The sequence below is a fragment of the Ochotona curzoniae genome, unplaced genomic scaffold (genome assembly GCF_017591425.1).
Source record: "Ochotona curzoniae isolate NIBS_2020 unplaced genomic scaffold, NIBS_Ocur_1.0 scaffold_1852, whole genome shotgun sequence".
In the NCBI taxonomy this organism is placed as follows: Eukaryota; Metazoa; Chordata; class Mammalia; order Lagomorpha; family Ochotonidae; genus Ochotona; species Ochotona curzoniae.
This window is the reverse complement of record NW_024467087.1, coordinates 361,563-374,538: the sequence shown is the minus strand read 5'-3', so window position 1 is coordinate 374,538 and position 12,976 is coordinate 361,563. Positions and strand designations below refer to the sequence as shown.

The following is a 12,976-nucleotide window of genomic DNA, read 5'->3' as shown; positions in this document are numbered from 1 at the left end:
TCTGATTCTGAAAAATATAAGATTTGATGATCAAATGCTGAGCATTGATACACTGATTCTATATTAGAGATTACACAGAAAGGGAAGGGATCAGTCTTTCCACTGACATTTTGGAGCAGTGGTACCCAGTCAGAATGTGAGTCTGGCAAGAAAGCAAGCAATTATCCAAACATCGCCTGATCATTTACAGCATTGCTTGTCTCAGCTGCCACCACTACACAATGCAGATGCAGGATAAAACATAAATATAGTGCCACAACCACCCAAAACCATGATTTCCACTCTACTTAAGTATGAGTCATAGTGTCCATATTTTATCATTTGCCCTTCCAGATATATTCTCTACCCTCCTTTTAACACAATTTCTTTGTTAGAAGGCTTAACATGCATGAAGTACATCAACAAGGCTCCCATGGCCTCTGGGTTTAATTTGAGCTTGACCACTGTGGAAAGAAAAATGTCTCCTTTAAAGATCTCAGGCTTGCTATTTCCTTGACTAAAGGTCTATGCACGTTTTAACAAATCATACTCAACACTTCTGTTATCAGCATTTGATTCTTTCTGTGTTCTTTAAGACTTCCCTATACCTGGACAGTACCTTTACCGTTAGTCTCCTTGCAAATAATCTACTGCCCTCAAATAATCTAAGTTGAGTATATCATCTATATGCTTCAATACCCAGATTAATTCAACAAACTGCAATCAGACTTGAACAAAGGATCCATTTGGCACTAACTTACTACTTAGGCACTTGCTGACTCAGTATGAAATTGCTGATTTTGGCCATTTATGCCATAAAATAAGTTTCATACTAGTGCAACTTAACAATGTTCTCATTTATGGTTTTCATTTGATAAGGGTCAAAATACTGGATCAGGAACTGAATAAAAAGAAATGCATTTTTTAAACATATGAAACCAAAATTATTCTCTAAAGTTTGTTGTTTGTCAGTAACACAAGACTCGGAATCAGTGACTGCTGTTTCTGACATGGTTCTATTAATAATCTGCTGTAATATCTTAGGAAAGCTAATTTTCTTTTCTGCATCTCAGATTTCTCATGTACAAGACAATGGGTCAGAGTTTATGTTTTCTATGAACTTTTCCATGTCAATCATTCAAAAGTTCCAGAATTCTATATTCATAGATATATTGTTAGACACTTGAAAACAGAGATTATCATCCCTAAATATTGATTCCTTTCCTTAGAAACATCTGAAATATTGATAAGATGAATATATGCTAGAAATGGCCCCCTCCCCCTGGAGTTTCTAAATCACAATCTTCAGGTGTGGAGCCTACTTTGTTGCTTACACAGATTCAATTTTAGGAACTACTGCATCTTGGAATGGATGTTTAGCCTGATATTTAGGATGCTTGCATAGCACAATAGAGAATATATATTAGATTTCCATGTCTAGCTCCTGTCTCCAGCTTCCTACCAAACCAGTCCCTATGAATCAGCAGTAATGCCTCAAGTAATAGGGTTCTTGTCAATCTGGATTGGGTCCCTGCCTCTTGATCCAACACTGACTGTAATGGACATTCAGGGATTGAACCAATCCAGTGAGCAGGAGCATTCTCTCAATCTGTCTCTCTCTGCCTCTGAAAATATTTTATTGTCTGTAGCATATGATCTGAAAAGGAAATCATTGTTTACTGTTGAAACTCATGAGTCCATCAACGTAAGTGATTTAATTGAATAAAGCACAAAAGATGGACAAATTTGAACAGAAAAAATAAGAAGGTATAGAAAAAGAGAAACAAGCAGCGTGTCCATACATTTTAAAATTGCACTGATTCCTTAAATTCTAGCAAATATTAAACAGTATGTACCCTAATATTTACAGATAGACTTTTAGTAGCCTCATCTCTCCAATGTCTGAAATACATTAGGCTTAAAAGAAAGTTAAGAAAAAGAAAAAGTAATATTTAATTTTGTGCAGCTATATGAACATTAAAGTAAAACACTTCACTCTGCATTTTTGGCCTTTTCTTTAACAAAATTAGTGAAAAGCTTGGTTGTAATGGTTTTTTAAGCACTAACAGGTTATAAACAAATCAATGCAAACAGGACAATTAACAGATAAACAAAAATTCAGAACTAGATATAGAACAAATATAATGAATGCTCTTTATAAAGATCAAAAGTCAAGGCGAAGGGTCAGTACTGTGGCACAGTGCGTAAACTTCCTGCCTATAAGACTCTAATGGCCTGTGGGTATGGGTTTGTGTTCCAGTCACTCAATTTTTAATTTGGTTCCTTACTCATACAGCTGGAAATAGCAATGGAAGAGGACCCAAGTATTTGGATCCCTGCACCCAAATGGGAAACCCAAATGAAGCTCCTGGTTAAAGGCTTGGATTTGGCCCACTGGCCACTTGTTGTGGCCATCTTGAGAGTGAACGAGTTTGTGGAAAGTTTTTTTTCTCTCTCTCTCCCTGTCTCTCTCTAACTTCTTCTAAATAAACATCAGCAGAAAAGGGACTGTTTAACTCAAAATTCTTGCCTAGGATTTTAAAAATACCTTACATCTTTTGAGAAAATTTTATTCCCATAGCTAAACTTTGAAAAGATTTAACCTTGGAGAAGTAATGTCTACTTATTTAAACTCAACACCTTATTTAGAACATTTACATGCTGCAAAAAAGTCAGATACACAAATAATTAATAAAATAAAATTGCTTTAACTTTCCAGGTTGGGAGAAAGAACAAAAAAATTATCATATGCCAAAATGACAAAGGCATAAGTTCAGTTCTATAGCACAAAATCCCAGATATTACTATCAAAATTTTGCTAGAAGATGGAAAACTCAGAACATAATATAATTAGCCTTGTAAAAATAATTGGGAACAAGTTCTGTTTCAAGATGCATGTTTCTAGTAATTCAGGACAATAATCAGATGCAAAACAAAACAAAAACCAAGAAGCAAAATATCTTGTATAATACCGAAATTTATCAAGGCTGATCAGCAAAGATAATTCTGGAAATTATATGCCTCAAATGTGACTAAAGTTCTAATCCCGACAGCTCCACTTCCCATCCAGCTCCCTGCTTGTGGCCTGGGAAAGCAGTCTAGGATGGCCCAAAGCCTTGGGACCCTGTGTGGGAGACCTGAAAGAAATTCCTGGCTCCTGGCTTTGGATCGGCACAGCACTGGCCTTTGTGCTCACTTGGGGAGTGAATCATCGGAAAGAAGACGGAAGATCTTCCTCTCTGTCTCTCCTCCTCTCTGTATATCTGACTTTGTAATAAAAATAAATAAATCTTTGAAAAAATGGGAATGAAATGACAGAAAAGTCCTTAGTTTGGCAACAGCCAACGGTGTACATCTCAGTTCCAGAAGTCACTTTAGAATCAACTGGTTTGGAATTCAGATAACAGGAGTCTCAGGAACTGGTGAAAGGTAAACAGGCAATAAAACAGATCAATCCTTTAAGAACTAGGCCTGTGGTCAACATTACGGCCCCTTGTAATGGCAACATCATAGATCAGAGTGCTTCTTCGTTGACAATTCAGTTTTCCACTAATGTGCCTTGGATGGCAGTGGAAGATGGTCCAAGCATTCAGAGTTCCTGCACACTGGCTTTTGTCTGTTCCAGACCTGACTCTAGCAACCATTTTGTGAATGAGCCAAAAAATGAAATATTCTCTCTCTTTCTCTCTTCTCTCTCTCTCCTCTCGCTTCCTTTCCCTCTCCCTTTCTCCCTATTAGTCTGTCTTTCAAAAAAGCAAATAAATCAATTTTAAAAACAAGAAGTATGGCTCTACACCAAAGTATTATTGGGAGGCAAGAGTTGAAAATTTAAGATGAGAAACTCTTAATTGCGTCTAGAGTTTAATGTGATAGACCAAATAAGACTTGCAGGAATATGAGCTAAGAGAAAGATAAATAATAAAGTTGAAAGCAAAAGTCAGGAAGGAAATGCTTTTAAAATACCTCACAGAAGATTCCAGCATGGACTAGGGACTTATCCAAGTGTACTGTTATGATCTCTTTCTATCTTAACAATTTAGTATAATGTGTTTGGTAAAGTTTATAAGTTTTGATCTGAGGCAAACATTGATCATTGTCATTTTTATTCTATGAGTTAAGGGTTCTTACCCTCCAATATCCTGCTTCACAAAGTCCCCAGGTTCTTGTCTTCTTGATTCTCCTTGGCCAGTGATTTCAGGAAAAATATTAATCAGGAAAAGAAGTCCAAGTTTTATCATGTAGAAATAACTCATCTGTGGGACTATCATCTTAGGCATCAACTTGAGTAGACCTGTGGGATCCAGTTCAGGGAAAAGGGCAAAGAAGGCAGAAAAACGAGGGAAGGAGGAAGAAAAGTAGAAATAATATTTTATTTAATCCTATTAGAACCATTTAACTTCTCTAGTATCTAATTACTCAATGTTTAACAGTACTTCCTGCCAACTAATCAGTTCCACAAAAATTCACTCCCAATAAATCCTCAGACTACACGAGAGCCAATCCAAGAAAATACACATAAGATGGTGTAATGAACTCTAGACCATTAATCAGTAGTATTAGGTTGCAGTTTTATCTCTTTGTCTTGACACATGATTGAGCCACAAAACACCCCTGAGTCTCAATTTCCTTTTTGTAATACAGAACTTACAAGTAATCCCTTGTATCTTCATCTCTCTTCTGTCCTTTTTCCCTTTTATTGTCACAAGGAGCTTACCCTCTGTTGACAGTGGAATATTGTAGAAAATTCTACTTTATTAAGACCTAGAGTCTCCTTTTCGCATGTTTGCCATTGATTCTCATGTTGATAGCTTAGAAATTTTCCAAAAAATCAGAGGCTGTGGTAGAAAGACTGTATCTCCAGAACCATGTTGAGAATATGGTTAATACTCTATGGCTCTTACAATGGAATGCACTGTTTTTTGAAGCTGGTGTTGCGGCACAGTATTAAATCACCGTCACTAACACTAACATTTCATATCAAAGTACTGGTTCAAGCTCAGGCTGCTTTACTTTGAATCCAGTTCTCTGCTAATATATATCCTGGGAAATCAGTGGATGATGGCCCAAGTACTTGGGCCCCTGCCTTTGCAAGGAAAGACCTGGATGGATTTCCTGGTTCCTCATTTCATCCAGGCTCAGTCCCAAATGTTGTGACCATCTGGACATGGAACCAGCAGATGGAAGCTGTTTATCTCTGCCTCTGCTTCTCTATCTGCAACTCTGCATTTGAAATAAACAAATAAATCTTTAAAAATAATATATTGTTTCTCCACAAAGAGATACTTGAGAGCAAAGCCAGTTCCTTTAAATACAGATCACAAGATGAAAAAGAAATCCAACCTTGCTTCCTGATACAGAAATCCTTAAGGAGTAAACAAATGCACTGATAATAGAATTAGTGAATTGGAGCTGCACACATGCAAGATTGTTGTATGAACTCTGGACAGGTAAAAGTTACCCAAAACATGGAATTTAAAAGACAGCAAACAAAGTGACATTTGTGTGAACTGTGTGTATTCTTAGAATCTGAGACAGGCTTCTTGGAAGAGACCTAACTGTGATCCAAGACCTTGTTCTTCTTCAATCATATAAGTGGTTTAATATTCACAGTTAATGGAATGATACTAAACTTTTTCTTATTAAAGTGTATGCAAAAGAAACAATATGTAAAACATATTGGGGAGCCAGGGACCTCTCCTTGCACCAGTCAAGCAGATGCCCCAGGTAGTCCTGGCCACCATGCTGAGGCCAGGGACTTCCCTGCTTGAGTCAGGCTACTGCCAACAGTGCTAGATGAAGCCCTCGAGCAACCAGGCAGCACACACTGGGGGCTTGGGGTGTGGATTTGCAGAAGGACTGGGGGATCACACAGCTGAGAGTGAGCTGAGGATTCATGCCCACGTGGGGAATTACTGCTGAGGGACTTCCATGGACAAGACCACTGCACATGTAGGTAAGCAAAAGGCTAAGACCAAATGGTTTGGAGCGGGGAATGGGAGAGACTTTAAGGGTAAGACCAAAGTACCAGCACACATAGGAGACCTGAGCTGGGGTAGTTAGCATAGATCATCACCAAATACCACTCACTGACACACACTAAAGCTAAGGCTGGAGCCTACCTGGCAGGGCAAGATCACAGTACCCCACCAGTGAGAGTTGAAACAGCTGACAGGTAAAGTTAGGATGGGCCATGACAATAACCAGCAAGTGAGAGAATTGGGTCTGGTCGCAGAATCTGTGGCGGATATGTGGGCTGCAATCTCCATTGACATACCCAGGAGCCATGGATAGGAACAGACCTGGCTGAGGAGATAAGGGGACATCCCAGCTGGGTTGGGGTTCCCACTGGTAGGCATGAGAACCAGATGGAGGGCAGCAGGCAGGACTGGACATGACTACAGCCTCCCTTGGCACGGATGTGGACTGAGTATTGGGAGTGACAGACTGGGCTACACTCTAGCATCCACTGCTACTTGTGAGAGTCAGGGTGGGCAGGGTGAGTGTGGAACGGGCTGCTGAACCACGTGAAAGATGTGTCTGGGCATGGATCAGATGTGGCTGGACTGCAACAATCAATGGTAGAAACAAGAATGGGTATGGGCCAGTTGAGTAAGGCCAGTGGACTAAGTCAACCTGGGTCAAGGACCCAGTGGTTTGTGAGATCTGCCACTGGGAGTAGAACTGATACAGGAGCCTGGGAAACTTCTTTGTTGGGATGCAGTCGCAGCAAATGAGTACAAGAATCAAGGTAAGGAGCAGCTCACACCATACCAGGTTACAGTACCTACCAGCAAATACGTGGGCCAAGTCTGGGGATAGACCCAGGCTGGGCCAGTCCATAACATCCACTGACAGATTGAGAAACAGGACAGAGTGCAGGCGGGGCCAGGTGGAGCTGCAACATCAACCAGTCCACACTGGTGCTGGGATAGGGATCTGGCTAGACTGGGTTAGGCTGCAGCACCCACCATCAGGAGCTGGAACTGAGGGCAGGCTGGACTGAACCAGGCTATGCAATGTGATAGTAGATGCTGAAGTGAGGCGAGCCATGCCAGCCTGAGGTCAGTGGGTGCTGGTTTTGTAAGCAGGGGATCCAGCAGGGCTCAAGTCACCTGGTCTGCATGCTGGGGCCCTCCTGAAAGCTAGGTCCCAGGTTCATGAGCCCTGGGGGTGAGGGATCCAGTGGCGCACAGGTTGCCTAGGCCGGGTTCTTGGGCTCACCTATGAAGTGGATGCCAGTTTTGTGAACCCCAGGGGAGGGTGATCTGGCGGGGCTAGGGTCCCCTGACCCAGGGCTTTGGGCCCATCTGCGAGTGAAAAGGCAGAAGAGTGGGCAAAGACCCTGATACACATGGAGAATATGGCAGGCCATTGGGTACCAAAGCAGAGGATGGAGAACTGAACAAATTGGGCAACTACCCCAGTCAAATAATGACAACAAAAATCTGGGTGAATGGAGACTTGAGGTCGACCATGACAGCCAATGGACATTGGGATGGCTGTCTTAACCTTGGATCAGCAAAATCGACAGCATTTCAGAACTATACAAACTGCTGGATAGAACCCTCAGGACATGCACCACATCAGGATCGGTTCCCCATCCATGAGTATTGGGACATTAGGGAGGCTGGTTGTCGTTTCCCCCTTTATCTCTTCCCTTCCCCCCAGAGACAAGAAATAGAAAATTTAGAAACAATGATTTCAAAAGCTTTTTCCCTAACCCACAATCTATCCACCCTAATAAACCCTATTATTATCATCAAATAATAATAATAAATATTAACTTCACCATCCCCCCAAAAAACATTCTGGGGAGCTATTCTGGTTGATGGGAAGATTGAAAACAGGAGTCCTTCTGATTTCTTCCTACTCCCGAAGCAACAGCCACCGAATGCTATATTAGAGCAGTTCTTCTTTGATATAGCCATATGAAGAAAACCTATGATTCTAGAGAACGTGAACTTCTGATATGATGAAACAGCTACTTTAGAATAGATACAATAGTATCAAATGAAAATAGTATACACATATATTTATTCGATTATAGAAATAATATATGAAATGCAACACACAATCATGGCACATGATTAGAAAACAGGAGTTTATGAGTAACAATCCTGGATGTAAGAGAAGACATGCTGCAAGAGCAGACATCCATAGTGAAAGCCTAACAAAGTAATTCTAGTAAATAACTGAGTTATGCTCAGACTATAAGAAAAAAGCAGAAAATTACCACACCAATATAGATGGCAATGACATAAAAGTAAATGCTCCTGATTCAGAAAGAACACTTTGATATATAGCCTGATGTATAATAAAACAGAAGTGTTAGATAAAACCATAACTAAAACACATGCTCCAAAATCCTTTATGTATAAGAACATAGCCACAGTATACAGTACAGATGATGCTGAGTATAATAGATACTTTCTAAAAAATAATGGCATATTGTTAATGCATAGCATTATTATGATGCATGAGCAGGCAATTATGCAATAAGATTATTTGACCATGGTATATGCCAGAAAAATATAGCACATGAGTCTAAAAGAGAAAATGGCCTTGGCACACATTTCATTAAGACATGATGTTTGACTAAAAGCTGTTGTTGGGTTTTTGCACAATGCTAATACATTTGAAATTATTCAGTTATAAACCTCCAATTGATAAGATGCTACATTTTATTTTTTGCCACTGTTAGAAACTGAGTATTTAAGAAGAAAGCCAGCTAGCTATTTAGAACACAGGCACAGAATAGGACCCAAACATGATGTGGGTGCAGGAGACATGACACATTCACAGATATTAGCAATGAGCATACATCCATGGCATAGGTGAAATAATGAAAAACACAGGCAAGGACTTTAGAAGAACAGCACTCAAAATACTTATTTTTAAAAGTGATTATTTATGTTGAAAGAAAGTGAGGGTATCTTCCACTATTTCACTGCCCATTTAAACTCAAACAGCCAGAAATTTCATCTGATCTTCCACGTGAGTGGCAAGGTCTCAAGTACTTGATCCATTATCTTCTGCCCTGCAAGTCACATTACCAGAAATTGGATCACAAGCAGAGTACCTGAGATTTCAGCCAGTATTCTGATGGTTGATGCAGGCATTGCAAGCAATGGTTTAACCTGCCCCATCACATCAAGCCCTTCAAAATACTTCTTTCATCAAATTTTATAATTTTCAAATGACAATTTTGCATAAACTTTTAAAAAAAGATAATGGATAAAAGAGTCCCCCACAATATCTGTGTAGCTTTTAGCTTTTGGAAATTATGTTTAGAGAATCTCATTGTACGTAAAGAGGTATTTGATGCATTAATTCCTAACCATGATGTATGGACATACCTTATGTGTATATGAAAACTGTGATAAAGTAGTTAAGTGACATGATTTAAAAGATTGCCATGCTTTGGGACTAGACCACCATGGTATAGAAGCAGAAAATCAGAGTTCTTGGATAAGCAGACACACTCAAAATTTTTTTTTCACTGAAGCAATGGTGTAAGATATCTATGCAAGTCAACATAATGAAGACTTGATATTCTTGCAGTCATTATCATGATGAGGAGTTTTCCAGGAATATAACAAGAACACACAAATATAGCACACACATGATTATAGTAGATGACTTAACTCATCTATCAGCTACATAACAGCCCAGAGAAAAATTTCTTTGAAATATAAGTGTCATATTTATTACTCCCTTCTTAGACTTTACAAATGAATTTTCATTGGGTCAAAAGGACTTGCCATGCTCAATAAAAATTATCTGATTTGAGCACTGGTTACCTCTGAACATTCTTCTGTTGTTTCTCTCTTCCCTACTCATAGAAGGTCACATTTGCTTTCCTAATGTTACTTGAAAACATCCAGTATGTTTTTTATCCAATTTTATTTTTCTTATACAATGTGTAACTTTTCAAAATTACACTACATATTTATTGTCTGTTTTCCCATTAGACATAGTTTCATCAATTCAATGAAGTTATCTCTGCCTCTGGTCTTATAACATTGCCTTATCCATGATGTTTATACAATTCCATGATACAGTAAAAGAGCAGGATGCTAAACTTGGACCATATAACTGTGATAATATGGAGAAATGGGAAAGGGAAAGGGGGGAGGAATCCTTATGCCTACAAAACTAAATCATGGATAATAATAATAATAATAGTGATGTTAAAGAGCAATATGCTGCTTCTTGTGGGAAAAATAAAGGGATTTTGTGAGTTCATGACAATTCAACTCTAAGAAATCTTCCATTCTTAAGACTGTCCTAATATTTTAAAACTTCCCCAATTCCTTTCAGCATTTCATTTTATAAAAACAAATGATCTTATGCCTTCACCTATTTCATCAAAAACTAACCCCTTCTCTTTTCCTTAAATAAATTATGCTTCATCTCAAACACAGCACTTTATCAACTTTCTTTTGATTTGTAACATACTCATATTTTCCTACATTATGCAACTAACGCAGTATTAGAACCCCTTTGTCTCCTCAATGCCCCTTTGGCATCCTTTCTCTTCTGTGTGTGCTCCTTCTCAACTGACGCTCATGTCATCCATCTATATCATCATTTGCTCTCATTAATCTTGCAGTAAACCCCTTATAGACTTCCCACATTGATTCAAAATTAAGCTTAGCTCACAATTTCATATGCTTTCAACACTGTATTACATGTGAAGAAAACAGTTATTTGACCTGCATAACCGCTGTGACCATCAATTCCATTCTTTGGTACCAATCTGTACTCATGGTCATACCCCAATATCATGTACATAATTGTTTTCAAAAATCCTCAACAATATTTCTTATTTCTGTTGTTATTCTATTATTATTCTATTCCATTATTATTCAGCTTTTAAATTTTTTAAAAAATTTAACTTATTTGAAATAGTTACAGACAGAGGGAAAGAGAGTGAGGGAGATTTTCCATCTGGTGGTTCACTCTTCAGATAGTCACAACTGGCCACAACTGGCTGAAGCCAGGAATCAGGTGTTTCACCCTCGTTTCCCTCGTGGGCAGAAGCAGCCCAAGTAGTTGGACTGTCCTCCACTGCTTTTCTAGGATCATTAGCAGGGGACAGGATCAGAAGTGGACCAGCTGTGACATGAACCCGTTTTCATATGGGATGCTAGCATCACAGGCATGGCTTTACCCACTAACCCACATTGCTGGCCTCAGGTTTTAAACTTCTATTCCTATTATACTTGGAATTTAAAATTAACATTCTAATATATTAATCTTTCCACTGTTTCTTTGTTTTTTAGACTTGTTAGATGAGATCCAATAGTAAATCATTGAACTATTCTTCCCCAGTACCTTCTTTATGTAAACTTTCACTTTGTCCAGATTTTTAATCAATCTAACAAAAATCTGCATTTTCTTAGACTGTTGAATGCAACTTAAAAAGACACCATAGGTATTCAAATAGACAGAATAAAATAATCCAATACTTCCAATGCTAGCACCATTTTGTGATCCTTTGATTTGTTATGAGTCAGCTCTTTCTGTTATTACTCCCATTGGTTGCATATCTTTATACTTATTCTCAAGCAGCTTTTTAAAGAAGATATCCATTCCCATTCAACAATACATCAAGATTATCAGGAGAGATAAAAAATTTTCAGTAGGTTCTAACATTTCTTCACCAATATCCCCTTGGATCTCTTCATTAGTTTCATGTGCCTGACTCCACTGTGGCTTTATCCTCAAAAGTGTATCTGTGACATTTTTTGTTTAATGACTACTTTCAGACTGTGGAAACTAAATTTTAGCAGTGTAGTTTGGGAATTGTAAGGATCTGAGAATGCGCTCCAACCAAGACTGACAAGTATACAGGCATAATTATTGCCAGCTCCAGTCCCCAGCTCACAGTTTCCACGGCACTTTACCTAATATGCCACCTTTGCATGACCTCCTTAGCTTCCTTGCCCTACTTTACTGCTCTACAGATTTTGTTGAGATCACTTCTGAAGAAAGTACTTCACATGAATTCTAATCTCAGGGTCTACTTCTGTGAACTCAACTTCAGCCATTAGCCCTGTCCTGACCAATAGAATTAACTTATTTTATATATTTAGCTCTACTTTTTCTTTCCTTCATTTCAGAAAATGAGGTTAATCTTCCCATTTCTTTAGACAGTTCCTCTACCTAAGCTCCCAGATATACTACACTTTTATCCAAATGCTCTTGATATCATTGGTGGTTTTATTTTTCTATATCAACACTAATCTAGAAATTTGAACATATCTTTGAGTCTCTGATTTTCTGGATTAAATTAAAATGCTATCTCCCTTCAATATCTAATTGTAAAAGGCCTATAACCATAGAAAATCTTGCATGGTGAGGGGTAGAGTTTGTCAAAGATATTGGGAAAGAGGCAGAACCCAATATCTAAAATGGAGTTTTGTTATATAATTACCTGGCTATTGATGATAAATTAGGATAAATATTCTTGGGCTACATGATAGATAGACAGATATTTATATTATTATGTACAAACAAAACATTAATACCATAACTTAGAAACCTAGGGTCTCAACTAGCCAAAAATGCAGGTGATCTATCCCTGATATAATGAATGCATTTTATCATATACTATTTTTGAAGTATATTTAGAAGTGATTGCTTTCATTCTCCATCCAAAATTTTAATAACAACTTATGAAACTCTCTACTTTCAATAACACTACTATGTAATATAGAAGTAAATATTGGGCTGCTGAGGTGAAATTTACACATTATTCAGTTTTCAACAGATTATGCTTACAAAAATTGGGAGAAAACTCGAATATCACTTAACACAACTGAAAAAACTATAATTGCATCCCTACGCCCACTGGAGAGCATGAGAACCAGGGCTAGGGAAGGGCCTAGCTAAGCAGGCAATGGCATCTGCCAATATGACTGTGGACAGTATAGTGCAGTAAGTTGGGTTAACTAGGCTCCAACACCCACTGATGTATACAAGAGCTGACTGA

The 12,976-nt window shown here is 38.4% G+C and overlaps 1 protein-coding gene across 2 annotated transcripts in view; it reads right to left on the bottom strand.

The window, feature by feature from the left end:
• Positions 1-12,976, bottom strand: part of GABRA3 (gamma-aminobutyric acid type A receptor subunit alpha3) — a 220,692-nt gene that overhangs the window by 126,630 nt on the left and 81,086 nt on the right. Inside the window, exon 2 of one of the 2 annotated variants that reach the window (XM_040999901.1) lies at positions 4,108-4,270. In XM_040999901.1, coding sequence (XP_040855835.1) covers positions 4,108-4,256 — 149 coding nt within the window. In that variant the 5' untranslated portion in view covers positions 4,257-4,270. Of the gene's footprint in view, positions 1-4,107; positions 4,306-12,976 lie in introns of those variants that run through there. The other variant, XM_040999900.1, reaches the window with a different exon arrangement.